This window comes from Plecotus auritus (assembly GCF_963455305.1).
Source record: "Plecotus auritus genome assembly, chromosome: 7".
Classification (NCBI taxonomy): Eukaryota; Metazoa; Chordata; class Mammalia; order Chiroptera; family Vespertilionidae; genus Plecotus; species Plecotus auritus.
The window spans coordinates 90,883,881-90,909,061 of record NC_137774.1 but is presented as its reverse complement, the minus strand read 5'-3'; the positions used below and the strand labels follow the sequence as shown (position 1 = coordinate 90,909,061).

The following is a 25,181-nucleotide window of genomic DNA, read 5'->3' as shown; positions in this document are numbered from 1 at the left end:
AGCCATTGCTAGTCAAATGTGGTGGTGATAGAACTTGTTTGCCATCCTGGGAGGGGACGAGATCCTCCAGACCGTAAATATATGAACAAATGGACAGAAGTGAGGAGTGGGGAAGGATGGGGTGAGGAGGCTCCTTGGAGATTCCTTGTCCCAGTCTGAGGACCCTCAGAGTTGTATGAATGGAAGAGCTGGTCCCAAACAGGCGGGAAAAGAAGTACATACGGAGCGGGGATGGGGACCCCACTTGTTGCCTGAATCCTGACAGATTGGAACCAGCACAGCCTGCAAACCACAGGTAGCTTGGAGCTTTTTACCAATTCTGGGGCTGGGAGGAAGGGCTGGAGCCAGTGAAAGGGTCAGGACAGCTGGCAATTCGGAAAGGAGCTCCCCACCAGCTTGGGGAGAAGCTGGGTGGCAGGCTGAAGCCTGGCTCTGTTGAGATTTAAAGTGCTCCTGTATCGCCCAGCCAGCGTGGCTCAGTGGTTGAGCATCAATCTATGAACCAGGAGGTCACAGTTCAATTCCCAGTCAGGGCACATGCCCTGGTTGCAGGCTCAAACCCCAGTAGGGGGCATGCTGGAGGCAGCCGATCAATTATTCTTTCTCATCATTGATGTTTCTCTCTCTCTCTCCCTCTCCCTTCCTCTCTGAAATCAATAAAAATACATTTAAAAAAAATAATAAAGTGCTTTTGTATCAAAGTAGATCAGAAACTTAAAAGTGAAAGGTAAAACTACAAAGCTTCTAGAAGAATGTCTACCTGACCTTTTAGTAGACAAAGATGTCTTAAACAGGACAGAAAATAAAACACTCACCACTAGAGAAAAGATTGATAAATTTGACTTTATTTATTAAAATAAAGGATTTCTGTTCATCAAAAGACAACATTAAAAGAAAGACAAACCGCAGAGCAAGAGAAGATCTTTCTAATACATATAACTGACCACAGGATTGTAACAGCATAAAAAAGAACTGCTGCAGCCCTAGCTGGTTTGGCTCAGTGGATAGGGCATCAGCTTGCAGATTGAAGGGTCTCGGGTTCGATTCCAGTCAAGGGCACATGCCTGGTTTGCTGGCTCGATCCCTAGCAGGGGGTGTGCAGGAGGCAGCTGATCAATGATTCTCTCTCATCATTGATGTTTCTATTTCTTTCTCTCTCTCCTTTCCTCTCTGAAATCAATAAAAATATACTTGGAGAAGAAAAAAAAGAACTGCTACAAAACAATAGGAAAATATCAAACAACCAATGGACAGAAGACTTGAATTGGCACTTCACAAAGACATTCAAATGCCCAAGAGGCATAGGAAAAGGTGTTCACCATCATTATTCAACAAGGAAATGAAAGTCAAAACAAAATGAGAAACCCCTATGCACCCACCAGCATGGCTAAAATTTAAAGACTGGCAGTTCTAAATGTCAACAGGGTGTGGAGCAACTGGAACGCTCACCCACTGCTGGTGGGGGTGCAAAATGGTGCAATCACTGTAGAAACTGTCTGGAAGTTCCTCAAAAGATTAAACACATCCTATCCAATAAAAGAGTAATATGCAAATTGACCATCACTCCAACACACAAGATGGTTGCCCCCATGTGGTCAAAGATGACTGCTCCCATGTGAACACAAGATGGCTGCCACAAGATGGCCAGTAGAGGAGGGCAGTTGGAAGGGACCAGGCCTGCAAGGGAGGGCAGTTGGGGGCAATCAAGCCTGCAGGAGAGGGCAGTTAGGGGTGACCAGGCCAGCAGAGGAGGGAAGTTGGGGGTGACCAGGCCTGTAGGGAAGGGCATCTGTCAGGGACCCAGGCCTGCAGGGGAGAGCAGTTGGGGGGGACCAGGCCTGCAGGGGAGGGCAGTTAGGGGCAAACAGGCTGGCAGGGGAGCAGTTAGGCATCAATCAGGCTGGCAGGCAGAAGCGGTTAGGGGCAATCAGGAAGGCAGGCAGGTGAGCAGTTGGGAGCCAGCAGTCCTGGATTGTGAGAGGGGTCCCAGATTGGAGAGGGTGCAGGCTGGGCTGAGGGACACACACCCCATGCATGAATTTCGTGCACCGGGCCTCTAGTACTTATCATAAAACCCAGCAATTCCACTCCTGGCTCTATACCCATGAGAAATGAGATTATATGTCCACAAAAAGAACTATTCCTAGTAGCATTACTCATAAGAACAACAAAAGAAGAACAACCCAAATGTACATTAACATTAGAATGGGTAAGTAAATGGTGGCACCTTTCTAAGATGGAATATTACACAGCAATGAAAAAGAATGAACACACAACATAATTACATTTCACAGACACAATATGAGTAAAAGAAACCAGACACAACAGAGTACATATATTGGAATTCCATTTATATGAAGTTTGTCTTAGTTTCCTGGTGCTACCCTAACAAAGTATTACAAACTTGGTGTTCAAATAAAAGAAATATATTCTCTTCCAGTTCTGGAAGCCAGAGTCCAGAACTAAGGTGTTGGAAAGCTATGCTCCTTCTGGAGGCTCTTCAGGAGAATTCTTCTGTGATTCTTTCTAGCTTTTGGTGGTTAATGGTCACTGTTGGTGTTCCTTGGTTTATAGGTGATTCACTCCCATCTCTGCCTTCATCTTCACCTGGCCATCTTCTCCCTGTGTGTCTCTGTCTCCCTGGCCTTCTGATGATGACACCACTCATGGGATTTAGGACCCACTTTAATCCAATATGATGTCATCTTAATTGGATTATATCTTCAAAGACTATTTCCAAATAAGGCCACATTCGCAGGTACTAGATTTTAGGACCTGAACGTATATCTTGGAAGACACAGTTTAACCCACGACAGAGTTCAAGAATAAGCAACACTAATCTGTGGTGAGAGACATCAGCTAAGGGGTCATCTCCGGCAGGCACTGACTGGGAGGGGGACACAGAGGAGCCTGCAGGGCTGGAATTGTTCTCCGTGTTGGTGTGGGTGTGATGCTGTGGGTTACAGACTTGTAAAACTCAAACTGCACACCTAAGCTTTGTGCACTTTACTCATGTGTGTTATTCTTACTTTAAAATGCTCTTGTGGGGTTGCGTTAGCTGTTGGGTAAGCAGATTTCACTGTGCAAATCAATATGACAACACACACACACACACACACACACACACACACACCACATACCCCAGACAGACTGAAACAGAGACACACACACAGACCCACTTGCCCTCACAGACACCCCCCTCACCAACACCTCCCCACAGCCTCAGTCTCTTCCTCTCCTCCTCTGTGATCAGCAGGGGTGGGAAGGAGGGCCATCCAGGCTGCCTGGTGATTTCGAGTGTGGAGTATGAGGCAGAGGAAGGATGCATCTCCCCCAGAGTTGAAAGCTAAAACCCGTGTGGGGAACATGGAGACCTTTCCACCGGTCCTAATCCTCCTCTGGGGCCTGGAATGAGAGTTCGGGCAGCTGGGTCTGCTTAGGATAAACAACTGAATGCAAACCCCAGGGACAGATAGCCTCAGGCCCTGTAGGACTCCATCCTGAGAGGCAGAAAAAGATGCCAGCGGAGAGAGTGGAGGGAGAAAGAGACACACAGAAAAAGAGACAGAGACACACAGAGAAAGACAGAGAGAAGCGGACAGAGAGCAGGGAACATCTATCCATTCACTTTCTTCCTACCCCCCCAGGTGTGTGTTCTGGACCAGGCCATGGTGGTGCTGGGAACACAGAGGGCTGAGACACAGCACCAGCCACCAAGGAGCCGCTGGAAGTAGGAAACAGAGACCCCAGCTATCCAGAAGGAGGGAGCTAGGCTTAGGGCAGGTCTACCTCCTCCTCTTTCAAGGGAGTTTGTGTCTCATTTGCTTCCAAGCCCCCTCAAGAATCCAGAGCTAGAACAGAGCCCAGAGGACAGAAGTGATGGGCTAACGCAGAGCAGGCCATGGGCTCAGCGCGGGGAGGACCCCCAGTGCAGTGGCCCAGCTCCAGGAGATGTGCCTCGGCGCCCTCTGAACCCCCACTTTTCTTCCTCCCAGGCCTGCTCTGTCTGAGGATTGGGGCTAGGCAGATGCTGGACTTCGGATAAGATTCAAATCCTGACTCTGCTGTTACTGGCTGAGGGGCCTTGGGTAAATCACTTAACTTCTCTGGGCCTCCGTTTACTCTTTGAAAAATGGGAGAAGAATATTTTAAAATACAAGTTTTATTATACGGGAATGGTGAAGCCAACCGATCAGGAGACACCTGCCATTGAAAAGATAGCTTGTTGCTCACAGATCCCAAGTGAAAGTGATAGCCACACCACAACGGGCCCCATGGGGAAGCACAAGGATCGGTCAGGAGGCAGAGGAAGGGGAAACATGGGCAAGAGCCTTTGTTGTTGCTTTTGTGGGAAGGAATGGGCGAGGCAGGGTAAGCAGATTTAGCATTGGCTAGTTTGGATAATTTCAAGCCTAGCAGGCTCTGTGGCATAGGAGCTGTCTCTGCCTGTCTGATACCTGGCCGTGGGGTGATTAGGGCGAGTGGGAAGTGGCCCCGAGTGTGAGAGCCCATAAAGAAGGTGTGGACTCTGGGGTGGTTGGTTTATACACTGAGTGGCCAGATTATTATGATCTCTGAACACATAATAATCTGGCCACTCAGTGTATATCCCATATAATAAAAGGCTAATGTGCAAATTGTCCGCTGGACCAGGAGTTTGACCAGCAGGCAGGCCGCCCAACCGCCCATGTCCCCTCCCCCTGGCCAGGCTGGCCGGACACCACCCATGCACGAATTCATGCACCGGGCTTCTAATACACACACACACACACACACACACACACACACACACACACACACACACTGAGTGGCCAGATTATTATGTGTTCAGAGATCATAAATCTGGCCACTCAGTGTATATGAAAGGCATGCTCCCGAGCAAGTTGTCTGCTTTCTCCAGGGATTAGCTAGCTCTGGGAGGGGCAGTCCCTTCAGAGTCAGCAAGACCCCAAGACTTCAAGTCATCAAAACCACTGAATAAAAAGATATGATTGGTACAGGGGAACAAAAGCACCTCTGCATTTGTTTGGAGATTAAACCAGTTGTTTTCATGGAAGCCCCCAGGATGGTGAGCAGGTGGCAGGAGCACACTACAATCTGGACTCCAAAGCCACATCTCACCTCCTCTGAGAAGCCTTCCCAGACTGACCCCACCTGGCACCTCTTCTGCTTAAGGCCCGTCAGGCTTTTTTTTTCCTTCCAACACCAGTGAATTCTCACACACATGTTTCTGGGGGACCAGGTCTCACCAGTTTGAGCTGATAGGGAGAGAGTGGGAAGCTCCATATGAATCAAAGAATATTTTGAAAGAAATCGATGAGAACAGTCATACATCTGCTCAGATACTCAGACCATCTGGTAACAGAGTGTGACCAGGAAAGACCCCCTCAAGGAAGCCAGTGCAGAGGAGGAGTCTTCCCCTCTCTGTGGGACATTTACTTTGGTTCAGGAAGTGCACACACCTCCCGAAGCCCACCCCTCAGTAATCAGAACAGAGGGTCTCCTTTCAGCTGAGCAACGAGCGTGCTGATGGTCAGGAAAGAAACCAGAGACTCTGGAAGGCTTACCTCCAGAATGTTCCCTCTCCCAGGCCCCCACCAGCCCTTTGTTATGGGTTGATTTGTGTCCCACCCTAGAAAATTAATATGATGAGGCTCTCACCCCCAGTATCTCAGAATGTGACGATATTTGGAAATTATCTCTTAAAGAGATGATTAAGTTAAAACAAGGATCTTAGGGTGGGCCCTAAACTAATATGACTGGTGTCCTTGTGAGAAGAGGAGATTAGGACAGAGACACAGAATGGAAAAACCACATGAGGACACAGGGAGAAGGTGGCCATCTGCAAGCCAAGGAGAGAGGCCTCAGGAGAAACCAGCCTTGCTCTCAAACTTCCAGCCTCTGGAAACAAGAGACAATAAATTCCTGCTATTTAAGTCACCCCATCCATGGAACTTCATTATGGCAGCCTGAGAAAACCAGTACCTTCCAGAAACCTCTTGTGGCTCCGTCTTTTTTCCGGAAGCGGCAGCTGTGGTTGGGGGACACAGGTGACCTTCCTGCAGAGGAGTCTGATGGCCAAGGTTAGGCCAGTGGTTCTCACAGGTGAGTGTGCGTCAGCATCCCCCGGTGGGCGTGTTAAAGGGCAGGTCACTGGTCCCACCCCAGAGTTTCTGAGCCAGAAGATCTGGGTGGGCCTGAGAGTCTGCATTTCTAACAAGTCTGTCTCATGTGGAGCTGATGCTGAGGGTCCAGGGACCACACTTTGAGAACCAATGATTACGATGCTCATTAAATTCTGAGAAGTGCTGGCCCAATAGCCCGATTCCCCTGTAGAGGGTCACTTGTAGAGACGGGCCATCTAGCCCAGTGTTTTTCAAGCTCTGCTATGCATGGGAAACTCCTGGGAAGCTGCAAAAATACTAACACCTGGCCTGCCCCAGAGATTTTGGTCTGCGGCACAGCCTGAGAAGTGGAACTGAGGTAGTGGAACCCCACGGCCAGGGGTCAGAACCACTGCTCCAATCTGTACCCCCACTGTTCAGAGGTAGCTCCAGGCCCAGAGAATGGAAAAAGTTGCCCAGCATCACGCAGCAATTGGGGCAGAGCAGCGAATGGAACCCCAGTCTCCTGAGGACCCTGACTTCCCAGAAGAGTAGTGGTTTTGGGGATTTTTCAAGCCCCAGAAGCCTTTCTTCAAAGGTCCCACAGCCGTGGTAGCAGTTGGGTGGGACCTGGAGCCCTGCCCACCCAGCAGCCCCACCTCTGTCCTCGGGTTTCTGAGGAGCATGCCCTGAAATCCCTGACCTCCCCCAAGATGTCCTCTCAGGAGCCCCTGGGGAGTCTGAAGGGCTTTGGGGCTCAGGGCAGGCACACACTCCTCTCCAGAACAATGGCAGCCAGAGCTTGGATGCCAGCACCCTAGTTCTTATCAGCTTGGCAGGAGCACGACCCTGAGGCCAAGCCAAGGCAGGGGTCCGGGAACTCCCAGCAAAGGAGTCTCCCTTTCTCCAGTTCACTTGTTCACTTGTAATGGACTCAGCCACACTGTGTGTGCCTACTTTAGAGCAGGCCTCCTTCCCACGAGCAGGACAACAGCCCCCGTGGAAAGGTAAAAATCAATTCACGAAGAGTCGTTGCAATAGTTTCCTTCAGACTTTCTGTGACATGCAGAAAGAAAAATTCATCATAATCCAGTGCTCACATGCAAATACATGTAACTCAAACAAAAGATTCAAGGCACAAGGCTAATTTGGTCACATGTATTACATTTGCATCTATTTTATTCTGTTCCCTCATTTTTAAATGCTGTTCCTTACCCACTAAACCAATGTTGCACCCCACCAATGGATCCTGTCCTGCAATATGAAAAATGCTTGAGGCATGTGAAAGGCTGAGCAGGAAGGGCCAACATCCTCCCAGAACCAGTTACTGGCGGGCTTTAAGCAGGGCGGGGACAGCCGCGATCTGTGCTTTCAGGAGCTTGAAAAGGAGCAGGCAGCCTGTGGGTGGCCTGAAGAGCAAAGGCCAGCCTCGGTCAGAGCTGCTTCAGCCTTCCTCCTTTTGCAAACACTACCCGGACACATCTTCCTTTGAAAGAAGAGAACAGGATTCAGCTGTGGCATCATCTCCTCCAGGAAGCCTTCCTGACTGCCTTCTCTTGCCTAGAACACTGCAGGTGCCAGTGTCCTGTCTGTACCCCCTCCCAAGGCTAGATTCCAAGCCAGACCAGGCAGCTCAGAAATGTGCAGAGTAGAATAAATGAGGGAGTAGATAACCCAGGCCCCGTGGGAGCCCCTGGCCCGGCCTCGCCTGCCTCCCACCCTGCATCCTGGCAGCTGCCCTGCCCGCCCGGTGGGACCCGCCCGGCGCCACAGGGATCAGGCCAGCTGAGGGTTCCGGGCATGGGTGGAGGGGTCTATCCAGGGCAGGGAGTGGCCAAACGTGGTGTAGGGATGGAGACCGGCTGAACCCTGGAGGAAGAGAGCTCCCTGCCCAGCAGTGTTCCCGGTTCAGGCTCTTGGAAGGGCTCCTGGGCACGGCAGGCTGGGGGAGGTGAGGTGATAAGAGAGAGCAGGAGGTTGCATGGCTGTGAACAAGGCAGAGGGAGCATGGGCCAGGGTGGGGGAAGGAGGAGCATGGACAGCTCTGCCCATCAAGTCCCAGAGCCAGCACAGAAACCCCTGGGGTGCCTGCTCTCCAGGTGTTAGTGCACCTGAAGCTGGGGCTACTGCCCCATAGGAGAGCAGTGTGGTTGGCCAGGGTGAAATACCCCAAAACCCTCAGCTCCAGCCACAGTGTCTCGGGGTGACCTTGGGTCAGTGTGTGTATTTCTACAAGACTCTGTTTCCTCACCCGGGTAGCAGGGTGGTTTGTTAAGTCATGAATACCTGTGTGTATCCATTCTGTATCCTCCTCCTCCTATAGTTCACCCAGCTGCAAGCCAAAGCAGTCTGAAGCTTTTTTCTTTGAGAGACTATCCTAAAGGGGCAAGAGACTCAGAGGGACGATGTCCCACCCTGGGGATGGGAGAATGCTCTGTGGTCCCGCGAGCGCATCTCTCCTTACAAGCATCCGCAGAGGCAGCCCAGGCTTCAGGCTCCCTAGCCTCAGCCCAGTCTCAGGGTACACAAAGGCACAGAGGCTCCAACACGGGGGTCATCGAGGCCAGGGCCCTTCAGTCTCCAGACCCCACACTCTCGAGACGCCTGGATTTTGGTCAGAAGTGGAGGCAGAGCCCCAGTAAACTGGGATAGAATTTACTGCTGCCCGCCCATGTGACAAGGGCTCAAAGTTAAGATTAAATAGATCTAAAGGAGATACCGAGAGTGCTCTTTCTGGCGGCCAGAGTTTGTAGACAGGGCTCCTAACCCTGTGTTTATAAACTGGGATAATAATATCTGTGATCGCAAAGGGAGATGTGCTTTGTAAACTGTCAAGTGTCAAATGAGAGGCGTGTTCTGGCCTCCTCATCCCAAGTCCCCTGGGGAGGGGTGGTCCGAGCCCCCGGCTCACAATGTTCCCCCGAGACCGCAGCGGACAGCCCAAGAGGCGATGTGGGAACAGCACAGGGCAGAACGACCGGTCCAGGACACCCACCCCCCACCCTGGCTTGCACCCGCCAAGGACCCAGACTGACAAATGACTCAGACAAGCAAACACCAGGGCCTGAGCAGAGGCAGGGACTGCACAGAGGTTGCTGGATCAGAGGCAACTCAGGGCAGGGTATCCCAGGGTGGTAGTGGGGCTGGTACTTGTGGGAGGGGCTTCCTCCCTCCCTCCCCCAGCCGCAGTGGTTTGCTTCGGTTGCCTGAGATGGTGTCGTGGTCCTCATCCCACCTTTGAGCACTTGCTGTGTACCAGATTTTTAAGACATGAGCCTTCAATCTTGAAAAGCTTGTGCAAACCCCTGTCTCCATTAGAGGAAACCGGGGCTTCCCTCGGTTAATGACTCCTTACACCACCATTATCAGGAATGACTAGGTGACCCGCTAATTATGTCAATCAGTGTTAATCCCGGTCACATCACCGACCACTGGCACCACGCACCCCTTGCCCCACTCTGCTCCCAGCACCCTAGCCTGGGGTTGCAGAAGCAGCCTGTCCTGGAATCCCAGCCCCCAGCCCAACTGCTAAGCCCCTCTCCAAGTACAGCCTGTTCTCCCCTCAAGACACTCCTGCATGAAGTGAGGTTCAGGTGACCCAGACCAGCAGTGCCCCATCTCTTTTCGGCTGCAGATCCTTTACCTTTAGTGAAGTCTGACACCTGTCCTGTTGCAGGTCCCTTCTGTTCTTGGCTTCTTGCTGTCAGAGGGGTCCCAGCTGTGCTGGGGAGACAAGAGCTATGCAGGCCTTTCTCATTTTCTGGCCCAAGTGTTGGCTCTGGGCCGATGCTGCTTGGTACCCTCCAGTAGGCGGTACTCGCTCTGGCTCGGTCACCAGCATGAGGGCAGGGCCTCTCCCCTGGGGCTGCCTGTCGTGGGTGCGCCCAGGTCTTTCCCTGCCAGCCCTCAAGGCCGTCCCTCCTGCCCTGGCTCTCTCCCTCATCCGCACACCCATCTTACCTGCCCTGGCTCTCTCCCTCATCCGCACACCCATCTTAGTTTTCGCTCCTCTCTTGTCCTAAGTCAGGTTCATTCTCACGAGTCCCCTCATAGTCTCAACCAGTGCCATCCACTCCAGCGGCCACTGGCCACATGTGCCTTCTGAGCACTTGAAATGCAGCTAGTCCCAATTGAGATGTGTTCTAAGGGAGTACAAAACAAACACAAAACATCTTATTAATATTTTTCCTATCAATGACATGTTCAAATGATAGTACTTTAGATTATTGGATTAAATATAACTTATTGCTAAAATTAATTTTATGTGTCTTTTTATGTTATATGACTACTAGAAAATTTTAAATCAGAGGATGAGAAGGTTCTGGCCATCTTCTTAATGTCTGCAGCTGGGTCTCAGGGATGAGGGCAGGTGGTTGGGGGAAGGTGTGAAAGGATCCTTCACTTTACCTTGCTGCTGCTTCTCTCTTGGAGTATCTACTCTTGAACCCAGGCTACCCAATCCACATTCTTTTCTGTGGAAAACCTCACTTAGGTCCATATGAGAAAATCACGTTCCTCCCTCCCTCACACAGAGGTGTAAATGACTGATAGCAGAGACTTTCACCTTATAGGGAATATAGCAGAGTCCTGGGTCTGGCTGACTCCAAGCTCTTCCCAGACTACCCAGGCAGTCCACGTTGATCTCTCTCTCTGGTTCAAGGTTTCATGCAGACAGAACATCTGCACTCAGTGGATAAGGGAAAAAACAAAAACTGCACCCCAGCATTCTGGAGGTCTGTCCCCATCTCCTGAAGAGCACATCTTTGCTTATTATCGGACACTCTTGGACGACAGAGGAGACAGAATGATTCCATCCTCTAGCTAGCTCCACTAGAGGATGGCCAGGCCAGTAGGAGATAAGATGAAGTACTGAGTACCTATGGACCCTCATAGAGATCCAAGGGGCAAGGATGCTGAGGGCACAGACCTGCAGAGAGGGAAGCTGAGACCAGGGAATGTCGGCAACAATGGTCTAGTGTCCAGCCTCTAGGACAAGCCTGGCAGCTGGGAGCAGCTGCATCAACCAGAAGGGAGGCTGGCTGGCCAGGGGGAAGGAGAGTGACAGAGAAGTTGAGCTGGTAGGGCAAAAGCCTTGAAGGCCATTCTCATAATTCTGGACTTTATCCGCAAGGCAACTAAGGGTTTCTGAGCAAAGCAATGGCATGCACAGAACTGTGTGGAAGCTGGCGGCTCTGTTCTTCCTAAAGGGGTGAACCTGGAGGGGCTGAGGACAGAGATGGCCTGTCAGTGACTCACCTGGATGCCCAGCAGATGTGGTTTGTCAAGGATAATGGTGAAGCCAGGCTTACCCAGCATTTGGTGAGCCCTCTGTGGGAAGTTCATGACCTTATTTAATCCTTGTAGCTATGCAGGGAGGTGGCACAGAGCAGCTGCGGACTGTTGGCTTTCTTGAATGTATGAGTGAATGAATGAATGGAAGTTGTGTGATAACTGTAACCCCTAGGCCTTACAATATGTATTGAATGCATTTGGCTAAATTGCACTGGATAATCCAATTAATGGATTGGATTCTGAACTGAGGCTCCCCTTTGGAGGTGCACAGAGCCTTGTTGGATATGAGTTCATGGAGCTCCTGCAGTGAGCATGGGATGCTAAGAAGAGGAGGGAACACAGGTGTGTGTGTGGGGTGGGGGGGAGACAGGGCCCTGGTCCTGCAGAGAGAGGCCTGGCCCAGCAGCCTCAAGTCTATGCCTGCAAGCGCCCCTCCACACCTCTCCTGGATCCCCCCACAGCAAGCTCTCTCCAGCTGGCTCCAGCTTCTCTCCCGGTCCTGGAATTAATAAAGACTCTGAGCAGACTGCGGTTTGTAAGTCTGAAAGCCGGTTCCTGCCCACGTCATTGCCCTGAAAAGAGTGGGGCCCAGCTCCTCACCAGCACCCCATCCTTCCCCCTCCTGGGAAGGGGCAAGCATACAGAGGCACCTTCTGGTCTCCCCACCAGCGGGCACGTCCCAGCACTGAACCTCAGGCCCTGACCCTAAGCAGCCCCTACCTCCCCAAAGACGCATAATCTCCATCAGCTACCCCCAAAGCACCCCCAAATAACACACCCTGGAAGTAAGAGCTGCACATTTGTTGTGCCAACACAGCTGCAAGACAATTCTTCTGGCACAGCCACCCCTTCCAAACTCCTGGAGCGCCACCACCTGAGAGCAGGAAGAGGAAGGGATGGCCCAGGGTCCCGAGGTGGCCCAGCGGAGAGCCAGCCCAGTAGTTATTCTACAGACAGGAGTGGTGCTTGCAGAACCTGTGGTAGTAACGGTGGCATTATTACCAGGACTAGCATCAGGTGAGTACAGAGCATGTGGGATCTAACAGGCACAGTACAGAAAGATATGATCACATTTTATTTATCTTTGCAATAGCCCTCCTAGGTAGCCATATTAATAACCATTTGACATGTGAGGAAACTGAAGCTCTATGAAGAGGTGAGCCGTCCACTAGGAAGTGCTAGAGCCAGATTTGAGGCTTAGGTCCCCCCGGAGCCCAGTGCCTGCCTCTGGCATCTCCACTCTTGGCCACCCCTGGTGCCCTGCAGACTGCTGGGGCGCTCCAACTGGAGGGGGGGTCGTTTACCTCCTTCCCTGGAAGCTGTGGTTGTGTCCGCCCCTCACTCTCCACCTGAGCGAGGGAAGATGGGGAGAAGCTCTCAGACTTTGTGACCTCAACTTTTCCCCTCCAGGCTGATGAGGGCAAGTACCAGAGCCCCTCTCCTACCCTCTGGCTCTCAAATCCTCCCTACCCCGCCCCCCCCACACACTCCTGTCCCCCCAATCCCCAGGGTCCTCATTTTGCCCAGTTAGGCAGGAACAGTCCCAGTCCTTCTGGAAATGCTGGTCCCAGCTGTTTCAGCGCAGGGTCGCCCCCTCCTGGCCACCCGAGGAATGTCAGTCCTGGGTGTTCTGGGGCAGGGAGAGAACCAGCAATCTGGAAGCTCCTGTGTCTGGTCTGGGTGCTCCAGTGCTTAGTGTTGGGACAGGTGGGGGCCAAGTGATAAACGGGGGGCTGGGCCACCTATCAGTCTTGGAGGGCTTCCTAAACCCCTGTGCACACACAGGGCACCTTGGGGGTCCAGACTGACCTTTGCCAGACACTTGGACCTGCACTAGCCTACGTGTGGGACTGTGACCTTGATCCATGTAAATGGGACCCCTGTGGTGTGCCAGGGTCTCCCACGTGTCCCCCAGATGCCCCAGGAAACAACACCAACATGGTCCTAACTCCCAGGCCATTCCCCCGGTGCAGCCCCTTGGCCTCTGCAGACATGGATCAAAGACCTGCCAACCCCTCCCACGCCACCCCCCACATCCCCCAGCTTCAGGCAGGAGGTTGTGACCTTAGCCCCTGCAGAATGGAGCTGTGTAGTATGTCAGGGTCCCCCAGGTGTCTCAGGGGACAACCATAACATGACTTTACCTTCCAGGCCATTCTGCCTGTAGCAACCTCAACCTCTGTAGACACTGGCCCTGGCCCCAGCCCCCAGATCAGCCCAAAACCCCACTTCCCCAGATTTAAGCAGGGCCTGTCTGTGGCCAGGTCTGGGGGTGTTGGGGAAGTCTGGAGGGCCAGGGTGGGGGCAGAGGCGCGGGACAGCTGGCCTGTGTCCCCACACTGGGCCCGGGGCCCAGCCGGAGGGGCGGGGGCCTGGCCACTCAGGACTTGGCTAGGGCTGGATTTTTGGCCGGGCTGCAGGGCCCTCCCTCCTGCTTCCTCTCCCGAGGGCTGTCCTGGCAGAGGCCCCCCTCACACTTTCTGGCGGGAACAGAGCCAGCAGTGAGAGAACAGCCACAGAGGGAAAGCGGGAGAGAGATGGGGAAAACTGTGTGTGTGTGTGTGTGTGTGTGTGTATGCGCACGCGTGAGCGACTATGTGTTTTAAGGAAAAAAGCCCACAGTCCAGTCCACTCAGACCCAGCCTGGGAGGATTGTGAGCCGGCCTTTCGTAATTGCCCCCCTCCCTGCGGCCCCCTCCCCCAGGCCTCCCCCTTCTCAGGCCCTCCTGCCCGCCCTCTCTCCCTCCCTTCTTCCCTCGCAGCCGAGGAGGCAGCAATTACGCTTTGGGGATAAAACGAGGCGCGGAGAGCAGGCTGGGGCATTTCTCCCTGAGATGGCGGGTCCGACAGCTACAGCCCTGTGGCCTGGAGTCCTCCTGCTCCTGCTGTCCATCATCCACCCCTCGCAGCCTGGAGGTAGGCCTCACCCTGTTCCTGGAGCCGCCCGCAGCCCTCCATCCTCCCAGCCAGGTGTCTGGGCTAATAGATGAGAGGGTGCCCTTCACCCCCAGCATCCTCCAGGGGTTCCCCAGCAGGAGCCCGGAAGTCACTGGATCCTTGGAGCTGCCCTTCCCAGGACCCAGCCCATGCTGAGGGGAACCTGTCACATAGATACCCCACGATTTGGGGTGGTCCCCAGAGTGTCCAGGTTCTGCTGCCCTGGGTGGATGGAGGGCCCCCTGCTCCGTCCCTAGTGCTCTCCCGGTGGGGTGTTGGACGCATGCTGGGGAAGGACCGTTCCCATTGGGTCTGCAGGCACCTGCAGTTTGCACACCTGCAGACCCAGTCAGTGGCACACGTGCCCTGCAGGTAGGGAACCTGAACTAGAGTGAACTGTGTGACTTCAGCAGGGTCCTTGTCCCCGGGGAAGTCAGGAACCCCTCTGCGGAAGGTCAGGGTTAGTTGATCATGGGGTTGTGGTTGGAAAGCTGCTACTGTGATCTGTCCCTGGTGAGGACTGGGACTTCTGAGTGTGTGTGTGAAGTATGTGTGTGTGTGTGTGCACATGTGTACACATGCATACATGAATGAGTGTATTGCATGCTATTGCACAGGTGGGCATGGGTGTGTATGCCAAATGACATCAAATAGTGGAGAAGGTGTCTGGGATAAATGTCTGTTCACAAGTTCATCCCTGGACAGGTGTATGTGTATGTGTATGTGTATGTGTGTGTGTGTATTTGTGTGTTGTGGGGGGAGAAGGTTGTAGGGTATGTGAAAGTGCCTGTTGGCATATGCAAAAGTCTGCCACCTGACAGCTTATACACATGGGAGATCTGGTATCCAGGTGTGCGTGTGTGTGTGTGTGTGTGTGTGTGTGTGTGTGTGTGTAACACAAGGGAGGACAGGGAAGCTGGGTAAAGTGTCCATCTCCTGGTAGAGGGAGTGTGGCCATGGCAGAGACTGGAGTAGACCTCAGGGCAGTCCTGGACCATCTAGGGTGTGTCCTGCACAGGTCCCAAGGGTACCCCTGTGGGGCGGCTACACACCCTGGGGACCCTGGGAGTGACCCGCCGCGGTGCTCCTGGCTCTGGGAAAAGGGAAGTGAAGGTTCACAAGGCATTTGGTGGGGTGCGCTGGGTGGGGTAAGGTTCCTGTAAGAGTCTTCCTTGCCATGAGAACCAGACCTTCAGTGGGGACCAGCACGGGGGTGCACAGGGTGGAGCAGGGCCAGGCAGGAGGGCTGGAGTGGGGGACCGGGCAGGAGTGGCAGCTGTTTCCGTGAGATTGACTTTCTGGACCAGCACTGCTGGGAACAGGAGCTTCCTGCACAGAGGTCATCGGTCCTGGACCTGAACCGGGCTATGGGACGTGCGCGCCATCAGGTGGAGCCCAGCGGGGGGAGCGAGACAGCCCAGAGGACCTGCCACCCAGCTGTCTGAGAGCAGCAGCTCTGGACCTGTCTGGGCCTCCCCTCTCCAAGGTGTGGGCCCTGAACACTTACCTGCCTGCCCAGAGCTCCCGCCTAGAGCGAGGCAGTTAATCCCCACAGGATCACCTTCACCCGGAGAGTTAAGAATTACTGTCTTCACTTTACGAATGGAGAACTTGAGGTTCAGACAGGCTGAGGCAGTCCCAGAGGCTTTAGTACCAGCCAGCTCTCTGCCCTGGGCCAAAGGATAAGGGGGCGGGGGCCAGGGGCCAGGCAACACTTGGGGAAGATCAGGCTTGGGACTGAGCCCTCTAGGGTGGGCACGCCCTAGGGCAGCATGCACCTTCTCCTTGTCCCCTCAGTGACACTGCGAAATGCTCAGCTGGCCTTGTTCTTTCCTTGCAAACATAAATCACAGCTCTGTCCCAGGTGGTGGAGCACTGGTTCCAAATAAGGGCTGTGTAAATTGATGAGGTATTTAGGGGCTTGTGCCCAGAGCCTACCAAAATCTAGAGAGGTCAAGCAATAGGGAGGCTGAAGACACACACACACACACACACACACACACACACACACACACACACACAGCCATCGGACTCTGGCTACGCTGGGGGAGCCCAGCTTCCCCCACCCCAAGAAAGTGTCACCCCATGAGTTCCCCAGATCCAAAGAACCACATTGTCAGTGGAGGCAAGGAGGAGAGGCTCCCCAGGATGACTGTGTAATGCAAAGGGTTGTCTAGACCCAGTTAGGATGGGCCAAAAGTAGCTTTGAGGTCCAGCTGTCTCAGACTCCCAAGAGAGAGGTGGGGGGGAAGAAATCAGGCATCTCCCCATCCCCCAGAAATATTATCACTTTTTTTCTGATTCCAGAACTGAGGACAATTTGGAAGAGGGGCTTTCTTTTCTTTTTGGGGGGGTGGGGGTAGGGGTGGGGGTGGGGGTGGGGAGAGGGGGTGTTCAACCCCTAGCCGCACATTGGAGTTACCCAGGGAACTAGGAACAATTCTGATGTGTAGGTCCCACCCAAGAATTCCTGCTTTATTTGGTCTGTGGAGGGACCCTGACATGGGGATCTTGTCAAGGGTGACTTTAGTGAGCCTCCAGGGCCAAGGACCTCTGGCTCAGGGGTTAATCCTGCTCTCTGTGTCCACTAAGGCCAAGGCAGGAGGGCACACGTGCCCAGCGAGGGATCGAGTCACCCACTGGAGGACAGATTGTTTTTGAAAAGCCCTTGGCAGCCCTTCTCCATGCCAACAACAAACAGCTTCGTGTGGTCTTATCTGCTCCCCAGGCTGGCCCTCTGGACTTGGGCTTGGCAAAGCCCCTACCGAGGACCGCTGGCTCACTGCTTGCTCCTAAACAACCTTCTCCCAGATCTTTGAACTTGGAGCCTAGGGCCCAGACAGAAGGCCCTGCATGTGACTGGGTTCAGCTATAGGTCCCAGGCCAGGCACTTAATTTCACTGGCTCTTGGTTTCCCTGGCTGAAAAATGGGGAGAAACATCCCGGCCCCACTATCTCCTAGGGCTAGTGGGAGGCTCCAGCAATGAAACAAATGCCAAGAATGTATCAAGTAAGAGGGCTGTGGAAATGTGAACTTTTAGAAGGATGTATCTTCTTATTCAGAATTTGCCAACTTGAGCTGATCAACCCTTGTAATTAGGACACATTGATAAGCTTTAATTTCCCTCTTGCTACTCATGTCATGGTTTGTCTAGTGGGGAGCAGAGTTCAATGGTGGAGAAAGCAGACAGGACTAAGGCTGGGGGTGCCTGGAGGAGTCGCAGGAAACCGAGGAAGGCTTCACAGCGGAAGTGACATTTGAGTTAGACCTTTAAAGAAAGGTCAATGTTTGAGGAGCTATCCTTGGATGACAGGTGAGCCTCGGTCTCTGGGCCGTGGGAGGCAGAATTAGAGAGATAGATGGGCAAAGTCTAAATTGATAGGAGGGAGATCTCTCTGCAGGTAGAGCTGACAGCTTCAGAGGTGGTGATTTTCCTGTCACTGGAGGCGTGCAAGCAGGAGCACCAGGGGATGCTTGCAGAAGGAACTTCAGCCCAGACCCGAAGACCATTATGATTCCTGAGAGTCTAGGATCATGACTCTAAGATGCAAGAGACGAGTTCACCCTGGACTAGCCGGTGAAACATTCAAACCCACATAAAACATGACAAGCGTGCTGCCGGCCAGCTGCTTTGGGCCAGCTAAGCAATGAGAATCAAAGGCTGAGAGGAGGAAGGAGGGAGAATCTGAGTTCAGTCTTGGTGGAAGGGTAGGACTTGGAGAGAGGAGAAGGCATTTCTGGCAGGAGGGACTGCTCAGGCCAAGGAGTGAAGATGACCTACTGAAGCATGAGCAGTGACTGCCGCCTTTTTGAAGGCCCTCCTGTCCTATCATGTTCTCCCCTCTCCTGCGCTTGAAGAGAGAAGGCAGGCCAGGGTACCCTTTACACCCACTAAGTGTTCTCCATTTCCTCAGTGCAAAATGGGGATCAAAATCCACAGCTCCCCAGGCTGTCATGGTTCAGGCACGGAGTTTGGCACATGCTGTTGGGATTTGAATCATGGGGGTGGGGACTGGGAAGAGGAGATGGGTAGGTGCTGGGGAGAGAGGAAGCAGAGGAGGAGCTGGCAGGCCCAGGAGGGGCTTGGTCACAAGCGGGTGTGGGAGAGCAGAATCCCAAGAGAGGAAGTAGGGGGTCAGCCAGGCCCAAGGTGGGAGACCCCCAGGTTGGTTGGGGATAGAACAGGATGAACCCAGACCCACAGGCAGCATCCTTGCCTCCCCTCCACCTAATTCACACATCATTTATTGGACATATCCTGTTTACCTGACCCCAAGCCGTGTGCTGTGCAGCAACGTGGAGATGAGGGGTCACTATCTTTTGTTTGAGCAATTACTGTGTGCCAGGTCCAGGGCAGGACAGGTCCTTACTTGAACCCGCTGACAAGTTGCAACAACTTTGCAAGGCAGCAGTTATCAGCCCTACCTGGCTGAAAAGGAAACTGAGGCTCAGAGAGGTTAAGTGACTTGCCCAAGGTCACACAGATGTGGCATAGCCAGGAGTGGAGGCAGATGGGTCCATCCTGAGCCCCTTGTTCCCTCCACCCCCCGCCCTGCTCCTGCCATCGCTCTGGAGCTGGATAGGAGGGACAGAGGCCGAGGCAGAGAAAGGCCTGGGGTGCACCAGGGAGGGCACAGAAGAAACAGTGCTCAGAGCTGGGGACCAGAGCCAGGGAAGGCATCAAAGGCTCAAGACAGGCCATGTGTGTGCTTGGCAACACATGACAGGACCAAAGCACTCATTCCCAGCCGGCCCACCCTCCTTAGGCCACCACTTAGAGCCCCCGAGGCTTTGACCAGATTGCTTGCACGCTCTAGGCCTGGATTGCAGTTCCTGGGGGACTGCAGGCCCTGGGGGAGGGGGATGGCGCCAGGACTTTGGCACGGAGTGGTTGTGACAGCTTGGCATCCCCTACCCTGCCGGGCTGTGGCTGAGGCTGACTGGGCCCTGGGGCCAACAGACCCAGCTGTGCAGCATCACCAGGCCACAGAGGCCAGATGTCTGTCCATGAGGCCTCTGGTCATACTGCAGAACTGACCGACACTGTCCCCCAATGCTGCCCTTTTCAGTGGGGTGGTGCTGGGGCTGGGGCTTGGGCTGGGGCATTGGCAAGGCGGCTTGTCAGGGTTGGGCCATTCTGTGGTGGGGGAGTTAGGGCCTGGTCTGCACCAGGATCATCTGTTGCCATGACCAGGCATGGGTCTGGGCCCAGCACCACAGCATTCCCCAGTGAGAGCTTCACCCGGCGGTGGGGACTGAACTCGTGATCTTGGCTGGGCAGACAGCCCCTGGCCTGGCCAGTGAATTTGCTTTTCCTTAGGAAACTATTCACTTTGCTCATTCATGGTGTCCCCCTCTGGGGCCCGGCGCCTCCTAAGACAGCCCTGTGTCAGGCAGCCAGAACCCCACCCATCCACTGTTGCCCAGTGGCTGAGGACGCTGACCTCACGCCGTCCTATCAGTGTGGGAATGGCTGCATTGTTACTGGCAGGGGCCACATTTCCTTACCGCTTACTTACAGCTCCGCCACCACCCTGGCCCCGGCCCATGCTGCTCAGGGCTGGAGACAGCTGGCTGTCCATCGAAAGGCGCTCAGACCCAGCCTCATGCCAGGCCCTCTCCAGGGAGAGGAATTGCCTGAGTTTGAACCCAGGCTCCATCTCTTTCCAGCTGTGTGACCCCAGGCACATCCCTCAACTTCTGTGAGCCTGATTTCACATCTGTTAAGATGAAAATAATAATCCTAGCCCTTCCCACCTCGCAGGGCCACTTTGCAGAGCATAAATGGAAAAAAAAAATGCTTCGAAAACAAAAATTGCTTTGTGGATTTACATCATCATCATCATCATCACATTGTTATCATGTTTTTATTAGTTCTGGCTAATAGAGGACTCTACCTACTTCCTTCCAGGGGTCCCAGGAGCTATTCCTGGAGGAGTTCCAGGAGGACTTCCCGGAGGAGTCCCCGGAGGACTTCCCGGAGGAGGCTTTTTCCCAGGTAATGTACATGAAGCTTCCCCATACCCAGGAAAGGAAGCTTGTGAGTATATTCGTGAGACATGCACATTTTGATATTGCAGAAGGGAAGAACATTGCCATGCCTACCACAGAAGACCCACAAGTCACTGCTACTTAAAAAAGCTTTTTAGGTTACACCGTTTTACAACTCTTAAGAGCATAAATCTTCTGAAAGATGAAACAATGCCTTTAGGGATCTAGGAAAGTGAGTGCTTTCACGCACTCCTGCCATTCACAGTATTCCAACCATTAACCCCACGTTGGAAATCCATTTAGAGGAAATAATTGAAAAGAAGAGGAAAAGAATGCTCTGCAATGAGGTTCATAGGTGTGGTGTTTGCAAAGCTGTAAAACAAGAAACCCACCTGACTGGAGGGTGTGATTAAGTAAATTCTGAAATACTATCAGTTACTAAAACGTATGAATATGTTATCCGTTGTGCAATATGGTGAAGTGTTTTTCAAGTAAAAACAATATAAAAGCAATGACCATGTGTAGGTGGAGACTGGGAACCCCTCCCCACCACCACCAAAAGAAAATGGGGAAAATGTTGGAGCAATGCCATTTAGAAAAAAGCATAATGTTTTAAAGTAGATTGAAAGATCAAAGTAATATTTTCGATACTTAAAAAGTATTTGAGTGTTCAGAACTGACATGGAAGTGAGGGCAGCTACCAGCACACGCTCAGACACAAACTAGCACAGGGCTATTGGCCCTATGAGACAAAAGAGGAAACTGAGGTTCGCAAAAATGAAGGCTTGCCTGAGGTCATGTAGCTAGGAAGGGATGGATTTGGCCATGGGTTGAAGGGTGGCTTTCTGGCAGGGGCACTGATGTTTCTCTTTCTCTCCTCCCCCATCCCCCCACCCCCTCAGGGACTGGTCTCGGAGGCCTGGGAGGAGGAGGTGAGTGCAGAAACCACATCTATTTCCTCACTGATGGGGTCTAAGTGTCACTCTAGCCCACACAGGTCCTTTAACCTCAGAACCCCAGAAAGTCCAAGCATCAAGGGTCCCTTGTTTTACAGACCGAGTGCCTCTTAGGGAGAGACTTATCTGAGAACTGGAACCCACTGGCATCCCAAGCCCCTCCCCCAGGCTTTCTCCCTGGTGGCCCCAGCCTTCTCCCTCGTTTCTTTTGATCCTCCACAGCACCCCTAAAATGCTGGCTGAGCCGGTGTCGTTGTTCCCTCAGAGGCTGAGAAACTGAGTCTGAGAGTAAAACCCACAAATCAGGGCTGGAGTTGGGCTTCCCGCCAGACGTCTAGACACTGGGTTCCCAGCAGCTCCCTGTCCGAAGGGAGGGCTGCCCCTGACCGCCCTTTTAGGACTTGGAGAGTAAGACCCCACAGTGCTCTTGCTTTGCCCTGAGGGTATAAATAATAAGACAGGGGTGCTGGGGCTCCCCATTCACTACCATCTCTTCCTTCTCCAGGGCTGGGACCTGGAGGCAAACCACCCAAGCCAGGTGAGACCTGAGGTCTTAGGGCACTGATAGTGAGCCCGGGGGCAGGGGAGGGGAGGCCCACCTAGCAAGGGCAAGAGGCAGGAAGGAAGTGGTGGGCGGTACCAGTCCCCCGTATGAGCAGGCTGGGGCCGGACCACAGGGCTCCAGGGACAGGAAGCTGGCAGCAGCTTGTGCGAGGAGTGTCCAGCATCTATTCTGTAAGTGCCTATGTGCCCAGCTGCTCTGTCCCCTATGACATGGCCTCAGAAACAGCCCTCGGGCTCAGGACAAAGGTAGGGGTTGATGTTCCAGAGGCCACCATGATGTGAATGTCATTCTGGGACTCAGGCACAGAGGGTAGGCTCCAGACTCCACGTGGATGGTCCCTTGACTCAGACCAAGCCCTCTCTAACCCCAGGCCAAGACCCTCTATATCCCTGACCCTTGATGACAATCTGAGCCCTTGTCCTAGTGCCAGGTTGAACCCTGACTCCAGACCAAGTCCGAAACTAAACCCCAGGTTGGACCCTGACCCTGGCCCCAGATGAGCATCCTTCTTGATCCCAGGCCCCTTCTGGCTGACCAGACCATGGAGTTTTCCAGGAAGGAGATGTGACTAGATTGTCCTGGCCCTGCCGAATCTGACACCAGGGTCCACCACCAGTTCCAAAGAACACACCCCCAGGAAAGAGGGAGGGCGTGTCCCTCCAGGAAGCACTGGTGGATAAGGAGCAGGTGGAGGAAATGGTGTCTCTGTCCAGATGTATGACCCCACTGGTGTGAGATACTCCACATGTGGCCTTGGCACCCCCCACCCTGCCCTGTGTCTCCCTGGCTCTGAAGTCCGAGGCTCCAGGACAGTTTGGGTGTCCAGCAGCTCTTATGAAACCCGCTGCTGGATGATCCAATTGCAGATGAATCTGCAAGACCCACATTCCCCCTCCCTGCCAGCCCATCTGGGTTGTGAAACACCAGGGCTGGGCTGGGCCAGGGAGAGGCAGAAGGGCAGGAAGCCAGGGCAAGGGGTTTCCTGGGATTTGGGGGTCGACAAGGCCGGAGCCCTGGGAATTCACTGCTTATCCTGCCAGAACCTGCATCCTGCCTCCTTGGAGGGACCTTCACAGGGTCTTTGATGGTAGAAAGAATGTCGAGAAGGACTAGATAAGCCAAGATGTGGAAATAGGTCCGTGCTTAGCCAAGAAGAACCAAATTGTGGAGGTTGTGACTGCAAAGCTAGAGGGGGGATTGGCTGATCTCATTGGGAACACATGGCAGGTTGTGTTAAGCATAGGAGGGAAGACTGAGAAAACTGCATAGAGCCCCATAATGGGTGGTCACTAAAGTGAAGCTTTTATTAATGATTTAGTTTAGACTTCCGAAAGTACTTTCAGGGCAGGGTGAAGGAGTAGACCCCAAAAAAGCCAGGGTATCTCCTTCAGATGAAAAGGGGCTGGATCCCACAACCTCCCTGAGGTCATCAGTACTCAACTACAAAAGCCAGGTCAAAGCCACAGTCCCCCTCCTTCCCTCGGGCAGTTCTTCGCTTCCATCCGGGCCAGGGGGATGTCCGGGCCTGCCCAGGCAAGATGGAACGGGGCTTGGACAGTGTGTGTCATGCTTAGGAACAATTAATCCCTTGGCAAGTAGAGGGTGGGTGGCCTGGCAGTTGCTCCATGTGGGCCTCAGCACGCTGGCCCTGCCTGGGCTCTCAGTGGGGGACCAGGCAGCTGGGAGCCAGCAACACCCACACCCTTAGCACCAGCTGGAGGCCAGCCACCCACACAAGAGGACTGGAAGGAACCGGTCACACCCACTGGACACCCTAGCGTACTGCACACACTAGGTGCTTTCTGCTCATGATCTTACTGGTCCCAGGAAGGTCAGGGACACAATGACCATTTCTAGGTAGGGAAACTGAGTCTCAGAAAGGTGAAGAGACTTGCTCCTACACGCATGGAGTCGGCAGGAGTAGCAGTATTTGAATCCAGGGCTCTCTGATTCCAGGAAGAGAGGGGGTTGGGCTGGCCAGGCCCCTGGGCTCCCTGCTGTGGCCAGCATCTCACCCCTCCTTCCCTCCTTTTCAGGGGCTGGACTCCTTGGGGCATTTGGACCAGGTGAGTCCAAAGGAAGGAGGGCAAACAGGAGTGGGGCTGGTCATGCTGGAGGGAGGCCTTGGGACCAGGCACCTAGGGAGGAGGGTGGGAAAGGACAGATGGCGCCAGAGAGGTTGCCTGCTCTCACCCCACCTGTCCCAGCCTCTTCTCACTTCCTGTTCAGTTCCCATCTTCTCTTCCAGCCCCTCTGTGCTCAGGAAAGGTCCCAGCCCTGTTGGAGCTCAGGAAACAGGCCTGGCTTGAAAGAAGCCCCAGGCAGAGCTGGGGAGGGGCAGGGCCCACAGTGCTGGGAAGTGAACTCCCTGCCCCCAGGCCAGGCCTGACCCACACCAGGCATGCCTGGAAGGGAGACTAGCCAGAGATGGAGACCCATCTTACAGAGGGGCTGGCTGAGTTTCAGATGGGGCCAACTCACACAAGTAGGAAATAGTCAGGGGAAGGGAGACCACACCCAGCGAAAGCAAGGTAGACTCTCCAGGCCTGGCAGTTCCCCATGTTTGGGGTCAGTCCCCAGAGAGGGCTTCCCTGGGCTCAGGACCCTGGCAGCCAGGCAGCCAGACTGGTGCTTGCAGCAGAGATTCTCACATAATTGGAAACAAACCCGGCACGCTTGTGAACTCCAACCTGATTGCCCATCAGTCCTGGCCGAAGCCATGGAATGTCTCCTGGAGGGGGAGAAGGAGCGATTGGGCCCAGATGTGAGAAGGAGAGAGCCAGAGGGACCATTTGACTTCTCATAAACATTTTAGCATCCGTCCGAATTCGAGAAGGCTCCTGGACTGCAGGAAGGCTGGATGGACACATAGACAGATGCTGGGAACTGGAGGGTCTCCAGATACAAGGGAGAGAGGATGGGCTGAGCCAGGAGACACCTGCAAGGAAGTAGAAGAGAGGTCTGGGGTGGGGGCTAATGTGGGAGCCGGGCAGGGCCTGGCCTGGGTCAGGTCTTGCTGACAGACTCTACTCAGCTTCCACCCTCAAAGAAAGCCCTGCTGAGTCTCCCATTCGCTGGCAGGCCTTCTAGGGGAAGCTAGGCCTGGCCTAGGTGCATTATGGGGGGAGGGGAGTGGTCAATGCAATTACATCTACATGGCACATAGTAGCTGGTCACTAAATGGTAGCTGCTGTTTTATCAGCATCAGGCCCTGAGTACCAAAGGCTTGAGTCCAGCTTAGGGGCCTGAGTGGCTGCACACTGACCACAGCCCTACCTGGTTCCTGCCTGCCCATCATGAGACCCTTCCCACCCAGGATCCAGGGATGATGCCCA

General features: G+C 53.7%; 1 protein-coding gene across 2 annotated transcripts in view; it reads left to right on the top strand.

The window, feature by feature from the left end:
- Positions 1-13,928: 13,928 nt before the first annotated feature.
- Positions 13,929-25,181, top strand: part of ELN (elastin) — a 32,143-nt gene continuing 20,890 nt past the window's right edge. For both annotated transcript variants that reach the window (XM_080677994.1, XM_080677993.1), the window contains exons 1-5: positions 13,929-14,312; positions 20,246-20,332; positions 21,228-21,257; positions 21,787-21,819; positions 23,883-23,912. In XM_080677994.1, the coding sequence (XP_080534120.1) occupies positions 14,231-14,312; positions 20,246-20,332; positions 21,228-21,257; positions 21,787-21,819; positions 23,883-23,912 (262 nt within the window). In that variant the 5' untranslated portion in view covers positions 13,929-14,230. The remainder of the gene's footprint in view (positions 14,313-20,245; positions 20,333-21,227; positions 21,258-21,786; positions 21,820-23,882; positions 23,913-25,181) is intronic.